The sequence below is a fragment of the Phytophthora parasitica genome (assembly GCF_000247585.1).
Source record: "Phytophthora parasitica INRA-310 unplaced genomic scaffold supercont2.42, whole genome shotgun sequence".
Lineage (NCBI taxonomy): Eukaryota > Oomycota > Peronosporomycetes > Peronosporales > Peronosporaceae > Phytophthora > Phytophthora nicotianae.
The window spans coordinates 434,847-462,267 of NW_008649028.1; the positions used below are offsets into that span (position 1 = coordinate 434,847).

At 47.5% G+C, this 27,421-nt stretch overlaps 10 protein-coding genes across 11 annotated transcripts; 5 read left to right on the forward strand and 5 right to left on the reverse strand.

Annotated features, from left to right (window-relative positions):
- Positions 1-243: 243 nt before the first annotated feature.
- PPTG_14668 (hypothetical protein) lies at positions 244-7,678 on the reverse strand (the record flags this gene model as incomplete). Its single annotated transcript, XM_008911621.1, has 2 exons — positions 244-345; positions 461-7,678. 2 exons carry the CDS (start codon positions 7,676-7,678, stop codon positions 244-246), a joined length of 7,320 nt encoding a protein of 2,439 aa, XP_008909869.1.
- Positions 7,679-8,195: 517 nt separating this feature from the next.
- Positions 8,196-8,583, forward strand: PPTG_23560 (hypothetical protein; the record flags this gene model as incomplete). The annotated part of the gene is made up of 2 exons (XM_008911622.1): positions 8,196-8,247; positions 8,447-8,583. The coding sequence occupies 2 exons, from the start codon at positions 8,196-8,198 to the stop codon at positions 8,581-8,583; spliced, it is 189 nt and encodes a 62-aa protein (XP_008909870.1).
- Positions 8,584-9,095: 512 nt separating this feature from the next.
- On the reverse strand, positions 9,096-14,837 carry PPTG_14669 (hypothetical protein; the record flags this gene model as incomplete). Its single annotated transcript, XM_008911623.1, has 5 exons — positions 9,096-9,212; positions 9,308-10,026; positions 10,095-10,367; positions 10,434-14,428; positions 14,503-14,837. The coding sequence occupies 5 exons, from the start codon at positions 14,835-14,837 to the stop codon at positions 9,096-9,098; spliced, it is 5,439 nt and encodes a 1,812-aa protein (XP_008909871.1).
- A 1,529-nt stretch (positions 14,838-16,366) lies between these two features.
- PPTG_14670 (hypothetical protein) lies at positions 16,367-16,949 on the forward strand (the record flags this gene model as incomplete). The annotated part of the gene is made up of 3 exons (XM_008911624.1): positions 16,367-16,372; positions 16,420-16,617; positions 16,668-16,949. 3 exons carry the CDS (start codon positions 16,367-16,369, stop codon positions 16,947-16,949), a joined length of 486 nt encoding a protein of 161 aa, XP_008909872.1.
- A 78-nt stretch (positions 16,950-17,027) lies between these two features.
- On the forward strand, positions 17,028-17,210 carry PPTG_23561 (hypothetical protein; the record flags this gene model as incomplete). The annotated part of the gene is made up of 1 exon (XM_008911625.1): positions 17,028-17,210. The coding sequence occupies one exon, from the start codon at positions 17,028-17,030 to the stop codon at positions 17,208-17,210; it is 183 nt and encodes a 60-aa protein (XP_008909873.1).
- Positions 17,211-17,704: 494 nt separating this feature from the next.
- On the forward strand, positions 17,705-19,604 carry PPTG_14672. Of its 2 annotated transcripts, XM_008911626.1 has the most exons (5): positions 17,705-18,110; positions 18,192-18,261; positions 18,319-19,186; positions 19,254-19,360; positions 19,427-19,604. In XM_008911626.1, exons 1-5 carry the CDS (start codon positions 17,786-17,788, stop codon positions 19,479-19,481), a joined length of 1,425 nt encoding a protein of 474 aa, XP_008909874.1. In that variant the 5' UTR covers positions 17,705-17,785; the 3' UTR covers positions 19,482-19,604. The 2 variants fall into 2 exon arrangements, with proteins under 2 accessions (XP_008909874.1, XP_008909875.1); XM_008911627.1 differs by having other exon boundaries at positions 19,254-19,604.
- Positions 19,605-19,642: 38 nt separating this feature from the next.
- PPTG_14673 (hypothetical protein) lies at positions 19,643-20,269 on the reverse strand (the record flags this gene model as incomplete). The annotated part of the gene is made up of 1 exon (XM_008911628.1): positions 19,643-20,269. The coding sequence occupies one exon, from the start codon at positions 20,267-20,269 to the stop codon at positions 19,643-19,645; it is 627 nt and encodes a 208-aa protein (XP_008909876.1).
- Positions 20,270-20,679: 410 nt separating this feature from the next.
- Positions 20,680-21,249, reverse strand: PPTG_14674 (hypothetical protein; the record flags this gene model as incomplete). The annotated part of the gene is made up of 1 exon (XM_008911629.1): positions 20,680-21,249. One exon carries the CDS (start codon positions 21,247-21,249, stop codon positions 20,680-20,682), a length of 570 nt encoding a protein of 189 aa, XP_008909877.1.
- A 681-nt stretch (positions 21,250-21,930) lies between these two features.
- PPTG_14675 (hypothetical protein) lies at positions 21,931-25,308 on the reverse strand (the record flags this gene model as incomplete). The annotated part of the gene is made up of 1 exon (XM_008911630.1): positions 21,931-25,308. The coding sequence occupies one exon, from the start codon at positions 25,306-25,308 to the stop codon at positions 21,931-21,933; it is 3,378 nt and encodes a 1,125-aa protein (XP_008909878.1).
- A 256-nt stretch (positions 25,309-25,564) lies between these two features.
- Positions 25,565-26,708, forward strand: PPTG_23562 (hypothetical protein; the record flags this gene model as incomplete). Its single annotated transcript, XM_008911631.1, has 3 exons — positions 25,565-25,673; positions 26,233-26,316; positions 26,701-26,708. The coding sequence occupies 3 exons, from the start codon at positions 25,565-25,567 to the stop codon at positions 26,706-26,708; spliced, it is 201 nt and encodes a 66-aa protein (XP_008909879.1).
- Positions 26,709-27,421: the final 713 nt, after the last annotated feature.

Consider the following 27,421-nt stretch of genomic DNA (forward strand, 5'->3'; position numbering starts at 1 on the left):
CGCTAACAATTTGTTCCGAGCCAGAAATGTGCGCAGGCGAGACACATTCTGCAGTCAGTGGTGATTTCATGTAAGCATCAACGATAGAGGAGCCAAAGACGCAATAGAGCCCACTAGAAATGCCGAATCCCTCGCCCTGAACTGTAACCATAGTCCCGCCTCGGAAGGGGCCAGAAGTAGGGTAAATTGAGTACACGACAGGTATATCGTCGTACGAGAAACGTAGCGATTTCGATGCGTAGTTTACACCATCAACGGATACAGAGATATGTACAATCCCAGCTCGTGGTGAGGGTGGTAAGTTACACTCGATCCATCCATCGCCGAGGTTTGTTGCAGCCACAACTTGCGTTTCACCAATGTTACATTTAAGATTTTGATACTGCGAAGAGAGATTTTCAACAAGTATTTTCACTGTCAAAGGCTTTCGTATAGGACCTTTTGACGGCTCCAAGCGTACTAGTCGGATGAGAGCAAGTACGAGGATTTGAAGCTCAGTATTGGACACGTCTTGGCCATTATTGGACACCTCGACACTTAGTGTACTGTCAGGAAGCCACGTGCCATCGGACATTTCATTCAGTAAACATTCAATGGTACTTGATGAGATAAATCTTGCAGGAACTGGAACTTGTTGAATCAAGCACGAGAGTAGAGAAGAATCAATGAAATTGGCGCCAATGAGACGAAGTGAGGAGGCGTTTGTGGCTCGAATCATTGATGGCAGAATCTTCGATATGGTAGGAACTTTGTGATAGTATAAGCTCAAGCCTCCCGGTGTTTTGTACCGGGGATTAATGTCTGCCAGACGAGTAATTGAGAACGATACAGTTCCAGGTTTTAGCTGACTTGGAGTGATACACTCAGCAAGACTAGCGTTAACCACTTGAAGAGGAGAGACTTTAGTACCGAAAGCACAGACCAAATCTGTATCGTTAGTATTTCCATGAAAATTTGTGCCGAACACTTGCACTCTCGTCCCTCCCCCCAGAACACCAAAAGCAGGTTCAATTCCATACACAACATACTGCTCTTGATACAGAATCTTCACTCCATCATTCACAAAGTTCACTCCGTTTAGAGCGACGTAAACGTTGTAAATTCCAGCATCCAGATACGGCACAGAGCACAAAATCTGAGCACTTGAGACCCAGATAGCCGTACTAGGAGATCCATCATCACCAATTCGACACCGTATCGTCTCTCTAACAGTCTCATTGAAACCAGTACCCCGAATAGTGAGTGTAACATTCGTCTGGGAGGGTGCTAGACTCACTTGAGAAGGGTAGACTGAGTGCAGGACTGGCCGGGGTCGAACGTAAAACATCAGGCTTTCCCTAAAATCCACTTCGTTTGCTGATATCGCAACACTAACGATCCCGTCACCCAGTTGTTCTGGCACTTCAACTGTAGCAGTTGATGTAGTTACAACACTAGCAGGCACATATCTCGCATCGCGACCAACATCAAAGCGAACTATCATTCCGTCACGGAATTCAGACCCAGAAAGCGTCAATACTGTTCCTTCAGCTGCAGATCCACTCGAAGGCGAGATATCCGTCAACCTTGGGAACATTTCATAGTAAAACTCGATATCATTTTGCTGCTCTGCGTCAAATCTGTCCTCCAGGTCGTTTGATCTCCAGTAGAAAGAAACGGGGACAACAGAAGGCTGCGTAACCGCTGGTGAGATGCAGATTACCTTATCATTTTCTACCTTTAACGCTCGAGTGTCTTGCTCGCCAAAAGAGCAGAATATCACACCTTCGTCCTTGAGTAAATCAGCATTAGCGAGTGTAATCCGGACAGGTGTATCTCCTGCCAATGGGCCGGATACGGGATATACAGCTGTAATATAAGGACTAACCTCATACTTCAGTGGTGTTTCAAGGAATGCAAAGTCGTAGCCATTATTGCTGACCCCCACCGTGACTTGAGATAGTCGAGCCTTCCAAATAGGGCACCTCACCTTGGTAGAATCAATGAAATTCGCCTTAACCGTCGGTAGTTGCGCTCCAATCTCGCAACACAATTCCGTCGTATTGAGAAAATTTGACCCTGTTACAGACAGCACTTTCCCTCCATCTTCTGGCAGACGTTGAATAGAAACGTTAAAAATCTCAATAGGTAAATCGTAAGAGAATTCCACTATGTTCGACCGAATACTGGTACCAACAGCTACACGCACATCAACAGTAGAGTTGTTAACTCCACTTGGAACTGTGCATGTGACATCACGCTTGGAAATGGTGCTTGGGATAACCATAACTTCACCAAACATGCAAATAATCGCAGTATCGTCCAGTGCTTCTCCAGATATCGTCACTAACGTTCCACCAGTAGTGGGTCCGTGATCAGGATGGATAGAGTGTATCCAAGGCTCAGTAATAAACGTCAACAATACGTCTGCCATAAACCTCTGCTTCCCGTTCACTAGAATTCCAACCGCGGCATTTCCTGGTGTCCACATAGGCGTAAAGCACGTCAACTCGGTACTGGATGCGACGTATGCTGGTCGTGTTACGGTACTTGTAGAGCGGACAAATATACAGTCAACTAACGAGTTCGTAAGCGAGGATTCTGGTGCCAGTTCAAGGTGTAATTCAGTGCCACCAGAAGTTGAGACTTGCTCGGGAAATACACTCAGCACGTTGATATAGTCGTAGTAGTAGACAGACTGTCGACTAGTGGTATAGTCGACTCCATTCATCGTTATTTCCACTGCGACGTAACCAGCAGTACTGCGAGGAGGTGTAATACACGCAATTGTTGTTGAAGAGATGAATGTGGCGGGGCTGGTAACTAGTGAATCGCCAAACTGACACTGCAGAGCCTTAGTTGGAATAAAATTCGTTCCAGAGAGTATTATCTGTTCACCACCGTTGGCCTTGATAGTCGTTGGGTGCAGAGATTCAATAGTTGGAGGGTTAAAATACGTAAACCATAAGGGAATCGCACCTTCAATAGATAATCCAAGAACTTCTACGCTCACTTCAATCCTCTGAGAGATTTTGGAAATAGGAGTAAAGCAGGAAAGGGTCCGAGAATTTAGAGGAATCGCTGGCATACTTTCGTCTCTAAATGAACAGTTATATGTCAAGGTATTATCAATTGCGCCGTGAATCAGAATTCGTGTACCGCCCATTATGCTGCCTGACGTAGGGTAAATCTTGTCGAAATGAGGTGTAGCGTGGTACGTAAAAGCTGTCTCTGATGAGCCAACAAATGTTTCACCGTCCAAACTCACTCCAACAGAAACAGCATGTCGATCCAAGCTCTGAGAGAACCAAATTGGTAATGACGGTAGCAATGGAGCGTTACAGCGAATTTCAGTTCGACTTACATACGTAGCAGGCACCGGTTCTTCTCCAAAGCGACACGCAAGACTAGCGGATGGCTGAAATCCTGCGCCGAATACTCGGACGTCCCTTTGTTGATCTCTAAAGCCCGATTTCGGTTCGATAGACTCCAGTGTCAATGCTTCAAGAACAGTCAGGGACGTTCTAGAAAAAACGTTTTCTTGTTGGTTCCATGATACCCCAAACGAGTAATTCCCTGGTAGTAGTTTGGGAGAAACACATTCCAGTAGATTTCTAGAAATCACTTTTCCTGGAGCTTCTTCGTTGTCACCAAATGTGCACATGAAACTATGATACGGAGAAAAATCGGTCCCACCTACACGAACTAAAGCTCCTCCGAATTCAGGAATCGACATCGGTGTAGCACTTTCAATAACTGGAGGAACGATGAGCTCAAATGTCAATTTGTTGGTCGAATAACGCTCCCCATTCTGCCAGATTGAGACCTGAATCCGTCTCGGATACTTAAAACTTGTAGGAACTCTACATCGGAGCTCCCCTGACAACGATATTTGAGCCTTGGACATTGTTATTCCATCACCAAGTCTTTCAAATCCACACTCATAATCGACTCCTGATCCTACATCCATATCCCCCAATAGAGCGCTGATCGTCACATTCCCACCAAGTGAACCAACCCGTGGATCAATCGAAATCAGCTCACAAATCGCGACATATTGGAAACGTACTGGACTTGCAGCGATATCTTGATCGCTCAAAGCAATCGCCATCGACACGTCCTCGTTCTGCTTCCCCAGAGGAGAAATGCACGTCACCAGGTTGTCCAGGATTGACACTGCGTCGACAAAAATTGATCCAAATCGACACAAAATCATCTCTTGAATCAATTCGTTTACTGCTCCAGACAGCGTAAATTCCACAGAAGTTCCCCCAGCAGCAGAACCTCGTGTTGGAGATACATTTGCCACTGTAAGATCAGGCAAGAACGTGAAAGACAGTGATGCTCCCGCTACCGTAAGACCACTTTCTCCTTCAACCCGAAGTTTTACGGACTCCGGACGATGCGGAGGACTGTTACACTCGATTTGTGAAGACGTAAGTCGTCGGGCTTTAACAGGAATGTCACCGAAAAAGCATTTTAAATCACCACTAGGAGGTACGTAAGTGACATCAACTTTCACTGTCGCTCCACCGCGACTAAAACCCACATTTGGTGTTGCCAAAATCACAACGATAGGGGCCTCAAATGATACTAATAATTCGTTGCTAGTCGAAATATTCGAGGACATCGACAGTGGTAGAACTTGACTGAATTCGCCAACAGAAGGGGTCGAGCAACGAATGGTTCCAGGAGATATTATGTCTGCTGGAAGGATGAATCTGTCTCGGCCAAAGTTACATTGAAGAGAAACTTCTTGAGAGAACCCCCAGCCTTTTATCTCGATATCCGTTACTCCAGTTAGAGCGACAGTAGACGGCTGAACCGCTGTGATCCAAATACGAGAAACATACGTAACATTTCGAGGTGACGTAACAAAGTTGACACCATCGCACGCAATAGAGACTGAATACTCCCCAGAAGACAAGAGAGCAGACGGACAAATGACTTTGCTTGGAGATACAATTGAAGCTCTAGTAACAGTGCTACCGATTCGACACAAAGGAGTAACCATCTTGTCGGGATGATAAAAGTTCAATCCAGTTACTGTCAAGGCTTCGTTTTGCTGAGATCCTATTAGTCTTTCGGGAGAAATGGAAGTGATCACTTCGTCCGGATAGTACGTAAACTCGTATCCATCGCTGTATGAAGTTTGCAGATCTCGAATGGTAATGCTAAGACGTACTCGTCCAGGGTTATTAGCTGGTGGAGATTTACATACTACAGTGCCAGGCTTCAGCTGAATTGCGAGGGTGATATACTTTCCAAAAAGACATATCAAATCATCTCGATCGAGCGCTCGATCAATTTCCAGTACCACGAGAGAATCACCACGTACGGGCCCACTCATGGGCGTCACATTGACTACTTGAATAGGGTCAACGACCTCAATTAAGAGGTTTTGGCTAATAACCACGTATCCTCCGGTATCTTCGATCTCCACAGTGTATCGACCAGGTACAAATGGCTGTAGTTCTCCTTCCAATTCATCAAATCGTACGTCTTTCGGGGGATAAAGAGATACGAAAATACGAGATCTATCGTCATTTTCCGGAATGAGACGCATTTTGTATGATGAGGATGAATCCAACCCCTTAACTTTCACAATTGAAGTGTTTCCAGTCAAAACTTTTGTGGGGTAGATAGTAACATCGACAACCGGGAGTTTGTACGTCCAGAACAATTCGCTTTCTTGTTCCAGTACAGTAACAATGGAACCACATGTAACACCTATTTTAAAGTCAATTTTCGCACTCGACTTTGCTTTTTCATGTTGGATTTGAGTAAGCCATTGCGCAGGGGGAACCAAGCAAGAAATCGAGTTTTCACGCTTATATGTCGCTGAAACACTCGTGTTACCAAAGATGCAAACCATATCCACTTCCGTAACAAAACCACGCCCATAAACCACCACATTTTCACCACCGAACACCGACCCGGTGCTCTGACTAATAGAGTGTACGATGGGGGAAGAGTGATATAGTAATGTCGTGCGTGATCCTCCAATAAAGTCGACTCCGTTATTGGATACAGACACCATTACTTGTCCAGGAGAAGGTGCCGCAGGTAATCTGCACTTGATGGATGTGCGCGATGCCATGAACGCTGCTACTTCATGCGCTTCACCGACTCTGCAAGTGAAAATATCTGGATTTATGATCAATCCCGTTGTAAAAATCACAATTTCAACTTCTTGGTTGATAATTGCATGTCTTGGACTCATATTAAGCACGTCTAATGAAGGTGTCAGTTGTATTTTGGTGCCACTGGTAGTAAAGTCCATACCATTCGCCGAAATCTCAAGTGTGACGTATGAATAGACTGCATGTGGAGAGAACGCCGGTGCGATACATCGAATCTCCGACTCACTGACAATTATTGCCATTGTTACAATATTTGAATCAAATCGGCAGTGAAAAACAGTCTCCAGAAAGTTACGTCCTCGAACGGATATGATACCACCAGATGTTAACGACATGGATCGCGGCTCAATGTCCGAAATAATCGGTGCGATATAGTACGAAAACTTCCTCTCGAACTCCAGAAAGGGTTTGCCATCGCACTCAATTGCGATTGAAACCTCTCCAACTTGATATTGTGGGGGTGTCGTGCACTTAACAGCCGTATACGATTTGTCCATGAAGGCGATGACTATGAAGTCACCTACAATGCAATGTAAACGGTGACATTGTTGAGCGTCAACACCCACAGGTATCGTTAACTCGGATCCACCGGAAGTTGGGCCTGAAATTGGATAGTAATCATTCGTGATCGTCTTTGGTGTGAATGCAAACTGTAGGTTTGTATCAATCATATCCACTCCATTGATCGAAAACCCAAAGTCAACTGTCCCTGGACGATGTTCAGGAGCACGACAAAGAACCAGTTTATCAGATACCCACTCGGCTGATACCGTTTTAGCATCAACAGACCCAAACAAACAGCTTAAAGTTGTAAGTCGAGGGAAATTTTCGCCTGTTACTCGAATCCAGGTATTCGCCATCTCTCCACTACTATTTGGGTAGATAGCTTCAATTCTAGGCTCGAGAAAATACCAAAACTGCGGCCCGTCGGCGTAATTCTGTCCGTTAAATGAGATACGAGTCATTACTGGCCCCTCAATACCATTTTCTACCGCTGGAACGACGACGGTAGTCGTCTTTCCAGTGATCGAAACTTCATCAAGCACAGTTGAATCGATTTGACACGACACGCTACCGAAATATTCAATTGATATCACCTGATCCCACGTAAATGTCAATTTGGTTCCTCCATTCACACTCCCAACACGAGGACTCAGATCAATCAGTAAAGGATTCTCGTAAATAAAATACGACACATTTTCCTTTGAATATTCCTGCCCATTGGACGAGAATCGAAAGCTCACTTGTCCAATATAAGACCAACTCGAAGGATTGACGATACAAGTCACTTCCGTTGAGCTAACAACAATTGAGGGGATGGTATGATACCCGAAACTACACACGCTTGTTGACGTACTCAGAAAATTGGCACCTCTTACACTGACCATTGTTGTGCCAGTAATTGGTCCTGCTCTCGGAAAAATACTGAAAACAGAAGGATCTTCTACATACTTGAAATTCAGCGAAGATTCACTAATTTCCAGTCCGTTCAACGACACAAACACTCGAATATCTCGTGGACCAGACACAAAAGGTGGAATCATGCAGCTGATCATCGTGTCAGTGATAAAATGTGCTCGAGTGAACGCAACTCCGTTCATTACACAGCTGACGTTGTGTCCATCCTGAAAATATTTGCCAGATATTGTAACAACTGTACCACCAGCAACTGATCCAATCGATGGCGTGATGCTCTTCAATTCCACTTCACGGTAATAACGATAAGGAAATGTTGCTACAGGTGCAGTCAGTACTGTCGATACATTTGTCATCCTGAAAATCTCGACAATCCCCATTAGATCTGGACCCGTCCAACGTGGAGGAAACCAATTAAGGTTGTTCATTTTTAAAGGACTGGCCGGTGTCAGTTCTGAGCATAACAATCGATTTCGAGAACAAAATCGACCATAGATCATTTCAAACTGCAATGGTCCATCGTTTGACCTTCGAGAGAGAATAACCGGAGTTTCACCGCGTACTGAAGTCACGCGAGGTTTTAGCGACCACACTCCATCGTCTAATACCGTTAGCCTCTCGTTCGCGAACGATCCAACCATTGACAGTGAAAAATCGATGACTCCTATCACGACGGAAGTCTCCACTAAGTTCGGTGGATCACATTTCAGTATGGTATCTGACAAGAAAGTCGCTTGAGTAAGATCGTTACCAATGATACATCGCACGTCGCTAGAGTTCTGAAAATCTCGTCCATGGATGACAAGCTCGGTCGCATGTTGTGCGTACATTGTACTAGGTTTGAATCCAAGAACTGTGGGGCTCACAACGTACTCAAATCTCAGAGGTTCAATGGAATAATCCTGCAGGTTATTGGTCACTTGAACGTCTACCCATCCGAGACTATGTGGAGGCACCACGCAAGAAATTGACGTGTCGGACAACCATTTACCCGCTACCACACCAGAAACACCAAATCGACATCGCAGACCAGCACCAGGAATGAAATATAAGCCTTGGATAATTACTGGATAGTGACCTTCCTCAGATCCTCGACGTGGGTTAATTTTACTCGCTATTGGGGCTGGGTGATAGGAAAACGTCAGTTGTGGTCCGTCAGCTATTGAGAAATTGACTCCAGAAACTGAAAATTCTACTGTGAGTGCTCTACTTGGTGGCGAGATGCAAAATATCTGCGTGGTCGACAGATAATCAGCTGGTACGTCGGCATCTCCAAATCGACATGAATATCCACCATCAAGTGTGAATGGTCCTCCACTGACCAGCACACGTGTCCCGCCCCTTTCAGGACCAGCCCTTGGTCGAATTAAGTTCGCCATAGGTGCAACCTGAGAACAATATTCCAGTGGCTTGTCGAGTATATTAACTTCGTCTACAAACAGCGAAAATCTGGCGCATTTGTCAAATACAAATGGCAAACTCAGGCATTCCACTAGCGATTGGTTAACAAACATAGCCGATGTCCTCACTCCGTCAAAAGCGCAATGCATAGGCACATTATAGAAATTCTGTCCGACTATAGAAACCATTACGCTTCCACTTTTTAACTTTCTGGTTGATGTCAGTGTCCGAACAGTTGGAATTCGAACATACGAGAGCATCAGTGACCCAAGACTGCACTGATTCACATCACGTACACATAATCGCACTTCCACCGGTCCGGGAGTACGTTCAGGTGTAACGCAAGACCCATGAGTACCATTAATTACCACGAATGACGTCTGGTCGTATGGGTAATACGATTCAAATTGGCATACCAAATCAATGCCAGATACCAGATTCACAGCCTCAATGACCACCGTTTGTCCTCCTGTTACGAGCAGAAGCGTTGGGAATACAGCCATCGGTATTGACGCTGCCAGGTACCGGAACGGAGCTTCAAATATTGTCTCTTCCTGTGAGATTTCTTTCACTTGTAGCGTCATTGGCACAGCTACAGACACGTTGGAAATGGAGTGAAACTCCGTCGGTGTCGGCAGTGAACAAGTCAGCATCGATGTACTCACGAAGATGGCTACAGTAGTAGCTAGATTGACACCATCTTGAATAATTTGGCATACCAAATCGACCATTTTGTGAGAATTGTGACCCACCAGATTCACTCTGGTAAATTCCTCGTCAACCAATCCGTAGAGTGGAGTAACATAGTCTACCACGACCGGGGGATATAGCGTGAATAACACTGGATCGGTAGTAAAATCTTGGTTGTTGTTCGATACTCGTACAGGGAGAAATCCTGAATGAATTTGGCGCGGAAATTTACAAATAACACGTGATTCGCTCTCAAATTTGACCGGCCGAACAATTGTTGTACCCATTTTGCAGCGAAAAACGTTGGAATTAACGAATCCAGCTCCAGTTATCGTTACTATAGCGTTTCCAGCCCCGGAGCTACGCTTGGGCGAAACAGAGAATACCTGTGGTTCAACTGCACACAAACATGGCCAGTCAGTTAGTAAATACAACGCTTTAAATGTGAAGTCTTCGAGTACGTACTGGTAAAGTTGAATGGTAGTCTGTTACTTGCGAGATTCTCACCCAGTGCGAGCTGGACGTAAGCCAGGCCAGGACTAAATGGCGGGGTATGACAAATGATTACCCCTTCGCTTATCCAGAACGCAGCCGTAGTTACAACCACGGGGTCGTCGTCACGACTGAATAAGCAGCTCATATCGGCATGACGAGTAAATTTCTCTCCAACGATTAGAATCCTCGTAGATCCACCCTCAGAGCCAAGCGGTGGGATCAACTGCTGAAGCTTTGGCTCAGCTATTGGATTTCAAAACAACAAGCGATTAGCATCACGAAATCTAAGATAAACGGATGATTACGTACCAATATATTCGAAAGCGACAGATGAGTTTCCAACAGAGGCACCACTCAATGTAACACTGATGTTAACAATACCTAGACTATACGGTGGAGCAATACATTCCAGTTGAAACGAAGATAAAACGATTGCAGGACTGCTCTCGTTGCCAAAATGACATGACATAGGGTACTTTTCACTGAAACCAATGCCATCGACCAGAATTTTGGTACTAGAAGATACCAAACCCATTTGTGGCGCAATACGAGAAAGATAAGGTGTCAGGAGATAATGGAACGAAAACTTAGCCGGTGTAATCAGCTCTCCATTCAGCGTGCACTTCACAGTCACATCGCCAATTCCAACCGCACTAGGAGGCGATGCAACAATAACATTAGTAGAATTCCCAATCTGCGTATCAACTCGAATAGAGCCAAATGCACACATGACAACATCTTCTGAAACATTCAGCCATCGCCCGTTAAGAACCACCATCGTTCCACCTTCAACACTACCATAGGACGGTGACATGCTCGCCAATTGAGGCATGTCTTGGTACACAAACTGTATACTATTTGAAGAATAAATACTTGAGTCGATCGAGACGCGAAGGACCGAGTCTCGTCCACTTCGACTCGGCGGTGTGAGGCATTGAACCATGGTGCTTGTAAGTCTTCTGGCAAGTACTTTAGGTAGCCCATCAAAATGACAATACAATGCTTGATTGTCAACGAAACCCGTACCCGCGATGTGAACTGTTGTATTTCCATCAAGAGGACCTCGTCGAGGGTAAATGGACGTGATTGTTGGACAGTCTAAGAGTACAAAAAAAGCTGCGGCAGTAATGCTTGGTCGTAAACGATTTAAGCTTAACGAGAGGCTGATACTGCCAGGATGAACGAAAGAGCCGTCGAAGGCACACACCGCGACTGCGTGAGACTTGACGACCGCCGGAATGGGCTTTTGTTGCGAGCTAAAATGACAGAAAGTGCTATTTTTCTTGAAATTCTGTCCATGTATCGTGATATTTACGCGCGAACCTTTCTCCACAAGTTTCGGTGAAACATCGTAAATTTCAGGGAGTACGACAGGTAGTAATAGAACTGGAGTGTCTGTACTAGGCATTGGAGTGTCGAATGAGAAATTGGGTGTTAAAGTATAGCCATGTGACCAATTGTTTTGAAATATGAGAGGCATTCTACCCGGTACAGCACCAGGATCAAAAGCTACAAACTTGAGAGTAGGTTCATATGTATAGGTAAAATCAGTTGTGATAATGGATCCTCCAACTTGAAAACTAACGGCCACTGTCTTCGACGTATTTCCACTCAACTCCATTTCTGGAATACCACAAAACAAACTTGAGTCATTATCCACTCGTGCAGCAACACGAACGTAATCTCCGAAAATGCACTCGATCGCCAGCAAAAAACTGTCATTGAGAACGAACCCAGCACCCTTTACATGAAGAATCTCTGTCTGAGGCGAAATAGTATCGAATGTTGGCAGGTCATACACGTACACGTGCGTAGAACTGTTCGACAAATGGGTGCCATTGTTTAGGCTAATACGTAGCTCATAGTTACGACCAGACTGGATTGTAGACGGTAGAGGACACGTTAGAATCTCTGAACTGATGACAGAGGCAGTCGTTAGCTTCTCTCCGTAGACACACATTGTTCCATCACCTTTTAGAAAACCTTGTCCTCGTACTGTAATAGAAGAATTGACGTTCTTCGCTACGTAAGGTGTATCAAGTCCGCGTAATGCGACCGGTTCGTGTACTAGAAGATTGATTCGAGTTCGTGTAAAATCACGTCCACCATTAAGAGAAACACTGATCTCCACGAAACCAGAGTCCATGGAGGTATGGAGGCGATTGCATTGAATCATTCGACCGCCATTCTTCGCGGTTCCGGTGACTAGTAACGTCCCAATACGACAGACAATTCCTCCAAATGACACGAGATACTTCCCATTAAGAGCGAGAGATACAGAAGTATTCACAGGTACATTCACCGGCGATATCGCATCAACCACGGGTGGAGCATAGTACTGGAAAGAAAGACTAGAACTGGAGAAATCAAGTCCGTTCAGTGCGACTCGAATTGGTACCGGTGAAATTCCTTCAGTGACAATCACTGGACTCCACGCTGGACTAATACATCGAATCACTGAATCTGAGATAAAATACCCTCGAGCTCGACTCTGTCCGAATCGACAGGTCACATCAGTAGATCTCACAAATTGTTTCCCTGTGATATCAACGCTAGTTCCTCCTGTTGCCGGTCCGGACGAGATTGATGCATTTTCCAGAAGAATTTCGTCGTGAATAGTAATGCTGGCAAGGCTTGATATGGACGAAAAGTCCTGAGCATTGTTCGATACAGAAACCGCATAAAACCCTGCGTCGTGGAACGGTGGTGTCGGGCACTGAACAATGGATGAAGCTATAAACGTTGCTATGGACGTCCAAGATGTCGAGTCCAATGCTTTACCGCCACTTGTCAACGTCTTGAATGAACAACGAAGTTCAGCAAAATCGCCAAAGTCACTTCCAGAAATTGTCAGTAATATTTCTGATCGAACAGGAAGAAGCTGAGGGAAAATTGACGTAATTTGTGGTGTCAACGTGAAGGAGAACTGCAAGCTTGGGATCTCAGGAACCAGCTTATCCTCGACTTTTAGCTTCACGCCCACAATACCTGTGAAATTAGCTCCTGTAGTTCTCCAAATTAGTAAATTGGGACTCATAAACTCGACATCATCCGTCACATTTTGGCCACAATAAATAGCGTAGCGCATATTCTCAAGAAACCCATGACCTGATATCTCGACTACTGTTCCTCCTGTTGTGGGTCCATTGTCCGGCGACAGTCTGTCAATAATTGGTGCATTTATTAACTCCAAATCTTTCGGGTCGTCTGAAAAGTCCACTCCATTGGCAGTAACATCAACTTGCACACTTGATAACCTTTCATAGTAGCGTGTAGACTCAATCGCGCACTGTATCCTAAACGAGGAGATGAATGTCGTTAAAGCGGTCAAATCGCCGATCGAGCAGCTCAGAGTAGACAAATTTACGAAATTCATCCCGAAAATGTCAATAACTTGCGGGTTAACGGAACGTAACGTTTGCAGTGGAGATAATCGGATGATCGACGGTCTCTGGAGCAATCTGAACTCTCCGATAGAAGTAAAAAATACTCCATCCTGCGAAATGGAGATCTTAATTGTGACGTTACCAGCTTGTACGTTCATCTCTGGGATCTGGCAGGCGATTGAATGTGCTGTCACCTTGTAGGGAGCGAAGCTGATATCGTCATTTATTCTGCACATCGAGGTCAGACTATCAAAGCTTGGAGAGCCTTGCACAGTCACTTTGGACCCGACGTGAACATCACGCAGCTTTGGCTCCAAAGACCACAAATTAAACGGAGTGAAATCCACAGAATTGCCCTCATCGGTCGGAATGTCGTCTGCGTATACCAGCTCTACAGATAATAATTCTGTGTCGTCGAGTACCGGCAAGGCGGCATTGTATTCATCTGCATCCGGGTCAATAACCTGTCTTGCACTGACGGAATTCTCTAACCGGTCTTTTAGATACAAATGAGGCTTCGGTTGAACCTTTACCACTGGATCCGGCACTAGCGTAGGAACTGGAATAACCTCCACTTTAACCTCTTTCGTCGTCATCAAATAGGCTAACTCCGTTTCAGACAGAGCAGAATCGAATACAAATACAGACTTAACGTATCCTGTAAACCCGGTTAATGGGTCGTTTGCTGCGGCTCCAACCACCAATAAAGGACTAGCCACACTCCCCACCACAGTATTGATCTCTTTTATCTCTCCATCCACGAAAAATTGGGTCGAATTTTCATCAAACACCACCGCGACAAAGGACCACTCGTCAAATTTCATTGCGACGTCTAATACTTGACCTCCTACTGTCCACTTGCCTCTGTCTACACACACTGATCGACCAACGCTTGATCCGGTCTGTGATAATAGACAGCTACAGTATACAGTTAAATTCACTTAAAAGATCTTACTCAATGAATCACTATTGTTACTCAATGGATCACCCACCCTCTGTTGACAGCCATAGCCTCACCTACTTGTACCCAGGCGCCGATTGTCAGGTGTGGGAAGCTGCGACGATGGATATTAACTGGGAAGTCTAATCCAGTGCCTTGCTCTAGCCTCCCTCCGAGTTTTGGTATGATGGTCGTGTGAGAGTAGCCATCTTGCGTGTAGCCATCTGCAGTTCCATTAGGGGCATAGTCTCTCGAGTCCAATAGCAAGGGGTAGAATGCCACGAGGTTGCGCGGACGTAGTGCGACGATCGGGTTGCGCGTGAGATCTGCACAGGCGAAGGCTGTAAAGAGCGCGAGTAGGTGGAGCAGAGGTACAAGTAGTGTCATGCTGAAGCGTCTGTTCTGGATATGTTGTTCACTAAAAGGATACTATTAATGAAGTAAATTTAGATTTGGTCTTTTCAAAAAAATAAAAATAAATAAAGATATTGCTTTGCTGGCTTTGCACTACAACGCCCACAATGCACTTCAACAAAACTCTTCATCCGCTTAATTTCGAGTCGTTTCGCGGAATTCCTTGTAGATTATTCCTACAACTTCAATTGCAACGCTGGTTGTTTTGTTGTGTGTGCCTGCGTTTTTCTGGAAATGTTCTACACTCATTTCTTTTCGAAGCTACTGAGAGCGCAGTCGTCGAGTTGGACAAGGCCATTCCATTGATGCGACAGACTACATCCACGAGTATGTTTTGGGTACGCGTAGTATTTCCTCGTCCTCAGACGAAGCAATGCATCGCCTATTTTTGCTTGGTACCGTGGTGGATGTGAGGCTTGATCAAATGCTTGGCCCTACCTTGTGCAGCGTATTTCCAAGTCGCTCTCAATTTATCCTTCACTAGACGGAAATCTATTGAGCTGTGGTTCTTCTCGAATCTCACTCATGGTGGAGTCGAGTGTTACCGTATTGGCCAAATTGGAGAGAAAGATTTCTTCAAGATATGTGGAAATCAACAAAATTGCCGTATTTCCCCTGAATGACACGATTTCGTTGAACGAGGCGAAGCAGTGGCTTGTTCTTCGAAAGTGGAATCGAGGTGGTTACGACGCAGTGTTCATGGAAACTATAGACGACGGGATAATAAAAGTGTGAGTTCGGGTTGTTCAAGTAACGCGGGCGGATAAGCATTCGTTCAAATGCCAATACTTTGTGACGCTTTTAAGGAAACTGACGATGGACTTGTCAAGTTGCCGTTTTGAGACAGTGGAGGTGTATTTTGTAGTTCCAATCAAACACATCCATCTACAACGAAAAACTTGTCTTCCACTAACTGTGTGCATTCATCCGAATACATCGGTTCATTCGAGTCAGTGAACTTAACCAGCTTCCAGTTCCAGTTGCTTGAGACTTGGTTTGGCAGCTGTATTAATACTAGTATGTGAATTTGTCTCGACTGAGGGTCCGGTAGCTTATTGTGTCCTTCAACATATCGTGAATAATTCACGTCGCTATCATCTCCATCCTATCAATTGCCGTCTGGATCTTCCCCTTCAGCAACTCTAACGCAGTAGTTTTGTCATTTCGCAACCACGCGCCGCCCTTTTTCGCCAACAAGAACTGCAACTCGGCCAAGGATCCGTGATTAACCCTTCGCTTTGATCGCTTTCTACAAGGTATCCACCGATAGACTCACGACGACGTCAACAGAGAAGCAAGCTTCCAGCGATACCAATAACAGTAGAGAAGAAGGTGATGGTTATCTTTCCTCGACTGGGCAGGTTCCATAAACCGTGATGGTTGAAGGCCGCAAGCTTGATCTGGCTGACCGATACATCAACAACTAGGCGACATCTAGGAGTATCTGCTGCGTGCGGACTGCGTGGAGGAGGCCGACGCTACCATTGCGCTCTTCACTCGTCATGAAGGTGACCCGCAGCAGAATTTGTACGATATACAGTAAATATGGTACGAGATCGAGTGTGGCAAGAGTCAACTGCGTCAGAAGAAGTACGGCCTGGCCCTGAAGCGCTTCTTCGCCGTGGAGAAGCACTTCAACGACTTCGTGGAGGACCAGTTCGACTTCCACACGTACTGCATCCGCAAGATGACGCTGCGTGCGTACATTCAGATGCTGCGTCTCTGTGACGAGATCTACGGCCGCCCGTTCTTCGTGGAGGCTGCCCATGGCGCTATCGCTAGTTTCGTTGCTCTGGTGGAGAGAAGGCCGAGGAGGAGGCCAAGATCGCTGCGGCAAACGCCAACATGTCGGCTGCTGAGAAGAAGAAGAAGGCAAAGCATGCATTGGCCAAGGCGCGTAAGGCGGAGTTCAAGAGGAAAGAGGAGGAAGAGCTCAATGCGAAGCTGCACAAGGTGGTCGAGGACAAGGAACGCGAGGCCACCAAGAATGGCAAGGCCAAGGCAAACCCGGGCCCTACGCGCCCCAAGGACGACGATCCGTTTGGAGAGAAGCTCGCTGCGAAGCCTGCTCTTGAAGAGGCCTGACGCTTCGTGTCGATTCTGCAACGTTATGCCTCGGAGGACGTGAAGACGCACCTTGCTGCGTTCGATATTGCGCTGCGTATGAAGAAGTTCTTGCTGTATTTGCAGGCTCTGCTGAAGGCGCAGAAGATGGAGAACCTATCAGCGGAGACCAAGAAGGAGCTGAGCTCACGCCGTGCTGTGTTCCTGGAGGAGGTGAAGCAGGTGACAAACCCCGTTGTGCTCAAGGTCATTAACGAGAAGAAGGCTGAGCTCAAGGAGTAGGTGCGAAGGATAATGTTTCGAGGTGTGGACGTTCCTCGAGTTAGATGCGAGCGACGACGTTCACGCATAGAGACGAGGTAGAGACAGGAGATGCAATGAGCGTTCGTCAAGAGTCAATAAAGCAGCATCCGGCGATGTGCGCCTGCCGAACGATAAGCATGTTTTTTTATTTTTTTGCGAGGACAGCAGTGTCAGGGCTCCTACGAAAGCGCCCAATCCTTTGCAAATAGGCCATCGCGTCAGCTTTGATAGAGGTCATCGCGACCGTCTGACAGCATCGCGACCGTGAAGTCAATTTGGTAAATGAAGAGCGCCGTCTTAATAAAAATGAATTGTGCCAACACTCTTGTGTTTTTCTGTAAAATAAATTGATACAATTATTGCAGTACATAACGATAACGTCAATTTTCGTCCAAAAAAAAAATACACTGAAAAACATCCAATTTATCAGTACTGACTTCCAGCCAGATTTTATTACTCAACGACAACGACTATTTCTAAAATATGAAGTATTTCTAATGCAAATTAAATATTTCTTACTTAAGTAAGTGCAATCTATTTTCTATCGTAGAACCATGTTACCCGCTGACGACGTCCAAGCTCTTTACAGCACCCGACCAACTCCCATGCATACTGAGAGTACAGCACTTGTCGCGACATTGGTTACCGCATTAATCGTACTGCTGCGTAAGAGTTTCCACCTCTCCAATGAGTTTAGCCAGAATTCGAGAAGATCCTCCAGCATAACGGAACCCTTAATGCCTCCGCGACTGAAGTCGGACTCGGGCTTATATGAGCTCCTCGACCGACACAAGAACAGAGGAAAAGTGGCTCGAAATCAAGCATTGGATGCTTTTCGAGGACTCACCTTGAGTCTCATGGTCTTTGTGAATTACGGAGGTTGGAAAGTTGAAATTCTGGAAATGTAGTTATTACTACCGGGATCTCACATGTGGTACTGCTGCTGATGGTGTTTTTAAGGCGGTGGCTTCGCTGTCTTCACTCACAGTATCTGGGACGGACTGACAATCGCTGACTTAGTCTTCCCTTGGTAGGCTCTTATGCAGTATTATAAAAAAAATGTTACTGATTGTAACATTTATTTCAGGTTTGCGTGGATCCTCGGATTCAGCGTCTTCTTATCCTCTGATAGTAGTCGAGAGACGTCGAAGCTGGAAGCATTTAGCCGCATCGGCCAACGAACAGTAAAGCTCTTCGTGTTGGGTCTCTTCATCAATAATGGAGACACCTGGAGCGAGTGGAGAATCCCCGGTGTGCTACAGGCTCTCAGCTTCGCGCACCTGATCGTTGCTGTGGCTGACTGGTTCTTACCATTGCATGATCGCAGAAGAACCAGCTTATATCGCGTACTGGTCTGGCATTTGATTCTCGGTGTTTTACCATTAATTCTTGTCAATCTGCTGCTGACGTTCACGCTACACGTGCCTGGTTGTCCGGCGGGGTACATTGGTCCTGGTGGTCAAGCAGACGGTGGAGTGTACCGTAATTGCACTGGTGGGGCTCATTTGTACGTGGATTCGCTCGTGTTTGGGCTTCACCACATTTTCCAGACGCCAACATGCCAGCAACGCTATCAAACTGGTCCCTACGACCCCGAAGGGCTATTGAACTGGATCATGGTGGCAACTACGGCGTACCTTGGATATCTACAAGCTGCACTGCTCACGATAACCCTGGAACAGTCGCAGAGCCGCCAATTACGACTCCTTACGGTCTGTGGAAGTGGATTAATATTGTCAGGCATCGTGAGCGGAGGTCTCTGGGTATTTCCTCATGGCCCGTGGATTCCACTAAACAAGAATCTGTGGTCCCTTTCATATGTTTTGTTGAGCTCGGGCTTGGCGTCTTGGCTGTTAGCACTGCTCACAATTCTTATTAATGGTGAAGCGAGAGTGAGATGGTCTGGCGCTCCTTGCACCTCCGTGGGCAAGAACTCAATCTTCATTTATGTGATGGTAAGGTGCTGAGTCTGGCTGGTTTTGACTTGTTTCTTGCTAATCTTGTGTTTCGGTATAAATGCAGCATGAAGTTTGTCAGTATTTTGCTCCGTTTGCCGCGAAACCTCTGCAGACTGGAGAGAGGCTACCACAATTCGAACTACTGCTCTACAATCTTGTCGGTCTATTCACGTAAGAGCTACGCTTATCGTCTAAGACCATCTACAACTTTGTTGAGTGTTTTGGTGTTTCTTGCAGGTGGATCATCGTAGCACAATGGATGGACCTACAGAAGATATTTATCAAGGTTTGAGGGGCCAACACTTCTTCAATAATGGTAACACGATATCATGCGACTTTTTTTAAATGGAAAAAGTCTTACATATCTCGAATAGTTAATGCATTCTGTTTACGGGTTCTCTTTGGCAGAGTCTACTATTCTGGTGTCCCAGTTCGATCTTGTACGTTTGCGTTTTATAGGACAGCGACGAAAAGTCCTGTTTTAATGCACTGGAGTCCATACGCCGAGGTATCGATGGTTGTAGGTTCGCTCAGCACCACCGTCAGGAAGCGAACTTGCAACGCACTGGATCCGTATTTTTCGATCCAGACGTCTATGGCTGCCTCTGTGCTAAAGGCCATCGTGGGCATGACGTAGTCGACCAACCTCTCCACCACATAACTCGATGTCTCAGCATCGCTCAGCTCCATCAAATCCGATCCACCCTCATCGTCATAACCAGGATTCCAGAACCAGCGGTCTCCCCAGCAGTCAACATATCCATCACCCCCAAAGCTAAGCCCGTCCAGTTCTTCTTCATTTTCACTACAACTCCATTCCTCATCGTCGTCTTCATCGTAGAGATCGGATTCATAGCTGATCTCAGACCCGGAGCTGTCAGTATCGTCGTCATAACTGAACTTAGGCGACAGCCAGCACTTGGTAGAGCAGGGCGTAAAGAGATCATCCGCCCATTTTTGGGACGTCGGCGCCTCCATAATCTCTGGTATGGCGCTCCACCGCATCGCCTGGTCCAGAAGATCGAAGGATCTCCATGGGAGTCCCACGATTGTCCGGAAGGTGCGCGCGAGGAGCGCCATCGCTAATTGCGCGTTTTCAGTCGTTCTCTTAAAGTTTGTTCGTTCCTGCACTTGAGCGCCGGAATTCTAAAGTGCCGTCATTGCTGAGCAAGCTAGCAGAGCTCCATCAGTCCAGTGTAGCCGAATTTATGAAGAGAATCGGTTCGTCTTCTCTGCCAAAAGGGCAACCACTTTAACATGGCGCAGGATGGCTACAGTCACTTCAACATGGCTACTGTCTATTTTGTAACGGAGCTTGAAATTTTAGGAGAACGTCCGTAAGAGAAGTCGATGTCCTCTGCCCTCTACCGGTGGACTCAAGATCCCTCTCTAGCGTTTTATAGTTGCCACTAGGCGTCGGCTGACGCTCGTTGTTTTATAGTTCTGCAATTTGGCGTCTGCATATAATACAAGTCGATGGTCTGGACGTACTACAGCACCGGGATGTAAAATCCCTGCACTATGTGAGGTTCCTGAGATTCCTCGTCATCCTTGGGCAAAGTCGCGACGTACGTAAAGTCATCCTTGCTGGACCCGTAGCGATCGACCCACGAGTCAACGACTCCACCGGAGGCAAAGTCGATCGAGGGCATAGCGTACATCGTAGGGCGTCGGTAGTGCTCGTCGCCTCGTTCCAGTCCGAACTCCTCCAAGTCTGCGCTACGCTGACTTAAAGATTCGTACTTCTCCTCAAAGCTCTGGACGCTATTCAGCGAGCTAGGCGGCGTCCAGTACCATCGTTCACCTTGATATGCGTACATTTCGTCTTCGTCGTCCGAATCGCCGTCCAGACTGACCTCGTCGCTGCTCCAATCTGCGTCTTCGTCGCTAGAGAATACCCCGGAGCTGCAGCTATCTGTGAGTTCGTCCTCGATGCTGCTCAAGACTGTCGAGATTTTGGCTGCGGTGAAGACGTCGTCAGCCCACTGGGGCCCTGTGGGCTCCGGTGGAACACTCCACAGCAACGTTTGCTCTACGTGCTTCAGTACGCTCCACGGCATCGTGGTGACAGCGTCTACCGCCCTCTGTATCGCCAACGTGGCGGCCGGAAGAACCATCAGTCCAGTGCCTCGTGCTGCTTTGGAAGTGAAGGGACAGACCGAAAAGAACCGAACGCCGGACTGCTCCCTTTTCAAGTGGAAACGCCCACCTTCACGACGCGAATCACGTCGCAGGGTTAGACAAATCCCTTGCGCTCCACAAATGATTGGGTATCCAGCTGAGCGGGTTGCGTTAGCTGGTCAAAGTTACTTGCGCTGGTACAGTAGCGCCAAATGGACGAGCGATGGTTCTAAGAAACGGGAGTTCTTTTTCTTATCCTCCATGATGCGGCTCCACTTCCTCAAGCTCTCGACTGAATGTATCCATCCTTCCAAGATTCTGAGGACCAGTACTGAAGTTTTTAACCGTTATGAAGAAGAAACGTTCGTCACTGGCGAGAATGTTCGGACCAATGTCGAAAACTACTCCACTTTAACAGTCGCTCGCCAGATGCACAAATCGCATTTACGCACAATTTATCAAAACGCTACGCTGAATTTCTGTCACTTACTTGTCTTGTTCTCTCTGTCTCTCCACATACCTCGGCGGTTTAAGCACCCGATGCATGCAGCACTAGCAGCACGACAACCAACAAACTCTACGGTTAGTCGTCGCCAAAAACACCATCTCGGCATGGTTTCTTACAGCCACACCTCATCGGTGCGGTCGGTGATACTCGAATCGTTCGAGTCACGGATAGAGGACGAAATGGAGTCGCTGCCCTGCAGATACCGCCACGGGTGGATCATATCCTCACGAGTTACTGCGCTGTCGTGAAAGCTGTACTTGAGCGCTTCATCCAGTGCATCTTCGTCCGCAGTGAGTCGTCCAACCTCCGACGGCGCCAGGGTCTTGCTGGTTCTGGTTACTGGGGATCGGCGGTCCTCACTGAAGAAAAAGAGCTCCCAGCACTCTTGGCAGTACAGCTCACGCTTCCCTCCTGCAACATCAAGCTCTGCAAGTTCACCAGTCGCGCCACAACGGTAGCAGTGCTCGCCCTCAGTATTCCGGCCTTGCTGCGAGTCCCCCAACGGGCTGGCAGTAGAACCAACAGCCATGGTAGAGTGACGCTCAAACTGCAGCTCCATCTGCAAGCTCTGGAGAATTTCCTGGATCTCGTCGATCATAGTCTTCTTCACCAGCACCACAAGGGCGGGTTTGTCCTTAATCACTTGGCGCACATCCGGGATGTTACGGAACAGCTCGTTCACCAGCGGATTGGATAAGGCTCCGTCCTCATACTCTAGTTCGTCATCGTGGGCTTCGTGCTTCTTATGGACGTCTTCCTTATCATTCTGCTCATGGATGTTGTGCTCGTCAGTCTCCTCTTCTTGCACCTGATCCAATTTCATGCCCAGTGACGTATTCATCGACTCTTTTTCTTCTGCGTGGTTCTTCTCGTTCTCTTGCTCATCGTCATCATCGTCGACAAACTCCTCGTGCTCTTCGTCGTCGTGGTTGCCATCCTTAAGATCAAGCAGATCGTCCAGTGACGCCACACTGGCCGCCAGGTCTCGTTCATTAGAACTATCAACGCTAGCAACATCGTCATCTTCATGTAGTGTCTCGTCAGCGTGCTCTTCTTCGAGCTCAGCAATCTTGGCCGGTTCTTCAGCAGATGCCTCCTCCTGCTCGACTGCATCCGTTCCAGCCTCTACTTCTTCAGTATCTTGACCACTAGCCTCCTTCGGTTCGGTCGATTTCAGGTCGCCCAACACAAGGTCACTACTAGTCTCCTTCGACTCTGACGACTTGAGCTCCTCCAACATCATCTCACTGCTAGCCTCAGCAGCAGTTTCTTCTGCCTTGGCAACAGTTGACCGCCTATCTTGCTCTTGCTTCTCCTCCATCTTGTCAGTCTCACCGCCATCCGTTGACTGCACCGGTGTCGCCGTACTATTCAAGCTCGACGTCGTGGGACGTTCCGTCAAAATACCATCGCCCTTCACAACGAAGTCCTTGAGCGATATAAAGTCTTCAGCAGGAGTCACAGGTGCTGGGGTAGGCGCCACAGTCGGGGTCGCGTCACTACTGACCGAGGAAGAAGGCCCCGCAGAAGACAGTGGCGGGGTTACTACCGGTGGTGGCTGCTGGATAGAAATGTCCTTCTGCATCTTAGCGAAACTCTCATCCAAATTGTCGCTGAAGATGCCACTGCGCTTGAGTTCATGGAGGTTATTCACGTCGTTGGCCATTTGGGCCTTGTACTCCTCGTGCTCGATCTTGTTATCGTCTCTGACATCATCCCTCTGGCTGGGAATATGGTTAGCAGCCACAGTGTCGTCCTGTAGAATAGTATACGACAGATAGTTCGAGTGCGTCTTGCGACCGAGCGGGTTACCGGGGGTTCGAGGCGGCTGGGGGTCCTTGGAAGCAGGTTCGTCATCCGAGCTGCCCTCCTTAGCTAGACACGCCTTGGCGTAGATGTACATGAGCTTGGCCTGCACCGTTCCTTCCTTGATATCCAGCAGTGGCACTCCTCCAAACTCGCACTCCTCCTTGGGTTTCCCTGCTGCACGAGCGACAACACCAGTAGCTTCCTCAAAACTCAAGTGGGATGAATTGCTGACTTGGCTGTCACGAGACGCCAATCGCGGTCGCGCAGCAGCATCAGTTGTAAGTGGCAGTGCAGGTTTGGTCTCTGACTGCTGCAGACGTCGAATGTCGTCTCGTGACGCAGAACTAGTCCGAATTCTCACAGGAGGAGGCAGTTGTGACTGATTATAGCGATCCTCAGACTGCTGACGATCATCCTTTGGCTCACGACGGAAATCTCCAGCCACGCCGTCCTCGTCATGATCTTGTGCGTACGCATTCATCGAGTTCTTAGAGTAGCGACGCTCCTTCACTTCACTCTTGGACGCTCCGAACTGGTACTGCGTGTCATAGTCCTCGATCGGCTGCTTCTCAAAGTACGTAGCACTGTCTCGCGAGTATCGTCGCGGTGCCACAGCCGGCTGCAGTTCATACTCCCTGTCGTCTGAATATCCTCTCTCCATCCTCTGCTGTGGTTGATCCACGCTGTTATTACGACGTGGAGGTCGTGGAGGCGGCTCGTACTCAGGCTGAGGCAATGGCAGCGGCATCGTGGGTCGTCTCGGTCTCTCCGCGTCTTCATCTGCCAGTTGTGGCAATAAACCTCCCGCTGGGTTCAAAATGCGGTTCGAGGACGCGTGGAACCTCAGCACCACGGGTTTCTCAATGACATGTAGCCATCTCAATACCTTCTCGACACCAAGAGCCTTGGTCTTCTCTCCGTTGATGGCAATGAGCACGTCGTTGACACACACTCGATCCATACCACGCCCCAGTCCTCTACTGGCACTGATAAAGTCCACACACGGGACGTTCACCTTGGAGTTGTAAGCTCGGAAGGAAATCCCAAGCGAGCCTCGCTCCCACACAACACTGTACTGCTTCCTGAGACGTCTCTCCTCGGCCTCGGCCTTGGCTCCACTTTTGTGCTTGTGTTTTCGCTTACTCTTCTTCTTCTCCGACTTGGTAGACACGTCGCTGTCAATACTGAAGTTCTGTTCGTTCGGGTTGCGTTTCTGCTCAATCAGCGCATGAGTGTCCACGTCTGAGCGGCCTCTTGAGCGGCTTTTAGGCTGCTGACTCGGTCGAGCTGAGCTGCTGGTGCGTGAGCGCCCTCCACGGCCCGAAGAGGGCTCCTCAGCGATGGCCCCAGAGACACCGCGCTGCATCTCGGGCACTTGCAGAGGCGAGCGGAAGTGCAGGACCATGGGGAGGCGCTCCTTGAAGAGCAGTCGCACCACCTTCTCGTATCCCAGTCGCGTGGTCTTCTTGCCGTTGACGCTGATGAGCAGATCTCCTTCCCGCACGCCCGCCATCTTAAGCACAGAAGGCTGAGGCAGCATTTGCGCCACGACGGGGGGCATGTCGGCGCCCAGATCGGGACGCAGCACCACGCCCAGTGGGCCGGCGTTCCAATTGATGAGGTAGTCCTGCATTTGCTCGGCGTCGGTCGGCGCGTGCGGCTGCACCAGCCTCGCCGCCATACACTAGACGAGCACTTCCGTCGGGAGTGCGCGAATGCGGAGTGTGGGTAGAAGGCTCGATGTGGCGATACAGTTGGGAGGATGGGTTCCCATGCCAGGGTTCAATCGCCGTATGATTGGTTGAAAACAGGGTGACTTACTGAAGACAAGTCAATTGCTTTTGACAGGAACACAAACGAAGCCAGCGCTGTTGAGAGCCTTCACGTTTGTCTGACAAGGCACAGTGTTTGAGTGGTGTCTAGTACCTGAGTAGTTGATGTCCTCCCAAGATATACTACTAGGCCTCCAAGGACGCGAGAACCATTTGCTGCGTGGCATACGATGCATCGTTTCAATTCAAGTGGCTGCTCCGCTCCTACGCACACGTGCGTACATGTAATTGTACGTGTACAACTTACTGGAGACAGGTCTTTGTTGTGTCCGCACGATCGAACTGCTGTCGGGTGGACCAAACGAGCGACTCTATCACCGCTACATGTGTAGTGGATCAAAGTGGCTTTGTTATCAGATCTCCATGCAGCCCTCGCTGTCCCGAACGAAATTCCGCTAGCAGTCTGACAAGCAGGTCGGCTGGGAATCAACACCAGGCTGGCATTAACAGCCAGCGACGCCATCGAATTTCCTCTCGGAAGGATGCAGGCCATACGATCGAGACCGACGCGAGGGAGGTGCTTTCCCAGCGCTGTACAAATGAAGACCGTTACTAACGCGCTTGGTGATCGACTCTGTCGCCAATCGTGCATACGACACGAGAGAAATGTGTACCATGGACTTTGGCAAATTTGGCAGATATTGATAGCACCGTACTAGTACCTGTCTTGGTATTGCAACATGCCAGCAGGAGTCCTGCCAGGAATGCCTAATGCGTGTAGTCAAATAGACAGCAGATATTGGTGCTGAGAGTTAACATTGAGTGCGCGATAGAGCAACTTTACCACTTCAACAACATCAGCCAATCAGAGGCTCCCAAAAGAGATGGCTACGCGTCGACAATAAACCAAGTGAGCGGTATGCAATAATGAACGTGACCTCACAGAAGTTATTATAGGCCTAACGCTCTTGTCACGTGTACACATGTTTGGTGAGAGTATCTAGCAAAGATGATGATGGAAAGATATGTCGATTGGCCTACTTTGGACTCGTTATACATGTACGACGATCAAGACTTGATACTTGATTCAAGTATCTAGCAAAATTGCACAGTAGTAATTTAAGAAGCGTTAAAAGCTCGTACAGGTATACCCGGCCACTGATCGTGGTACATGTAGACGCAGTTTTGCAAGTGATACTACAAGGTTAGCTTACGATTCACCGCTCAACTCCAAACAACACTCAGCGTTGGGACGGGGGTTTTAGGGTAAACTAACAAGAAATAAAAATCTGCATTTACAGACAACTGAGTTTATTTTTCGAGCTCACAAACCATTGCTTTGAAACCAAGTGTGATGTCACATTGTCAATTCTACTGGATTCGCTCTAGCGGATAGCAGTGGAAAATGGAGCGATTTCGTGATGCTGCAACCTCCAAATATTTTGATCTTTTTCAACCTGTGACTTCTAGTCACTGCCTTACCGCCACGGGATGATGTGAGAGGAAGGAGTAAACGAGCGATTTCAAGGCGCAACACGTTATAGTAATTGCTCCTGAATGTAGCAATGGTTGTAAATGTTGCTTTTTGACTATAGTTTATTCTTGAAAGAGCAAAATACACCGTGAAACAATTACAAATTGCAATTTACAAATATTGATATACAAGGAATCTGACGTTCTTCTCGTTTGCCCCCCTCGAAAAGGAGGCATGCGGTTCTTGCTGGTGATACTTTTCAAAAGCAATCGAATACACGGCGAAACGCCGATGCCTTGACACTCTTAGGTTGAGAGACTGTTGAGCAGGGATAAGATGAAACAACACTCAAGACTGGTCTACATATATAGACACGGTCTCCTGTGGTGACGGAACTGGCGCTTTGCGTGTGCAAGAGCAACATAATGGGCGCGATCATTGGATCTGAAAAATGCGGCGGCACTCGAACCTTCGAGTGGTGCCAGTCTGGTTGAAGTTGCTGCGTTTCTTGTGATGGCTTCGAAATTTTGGCCAATAGCAGTTGACAT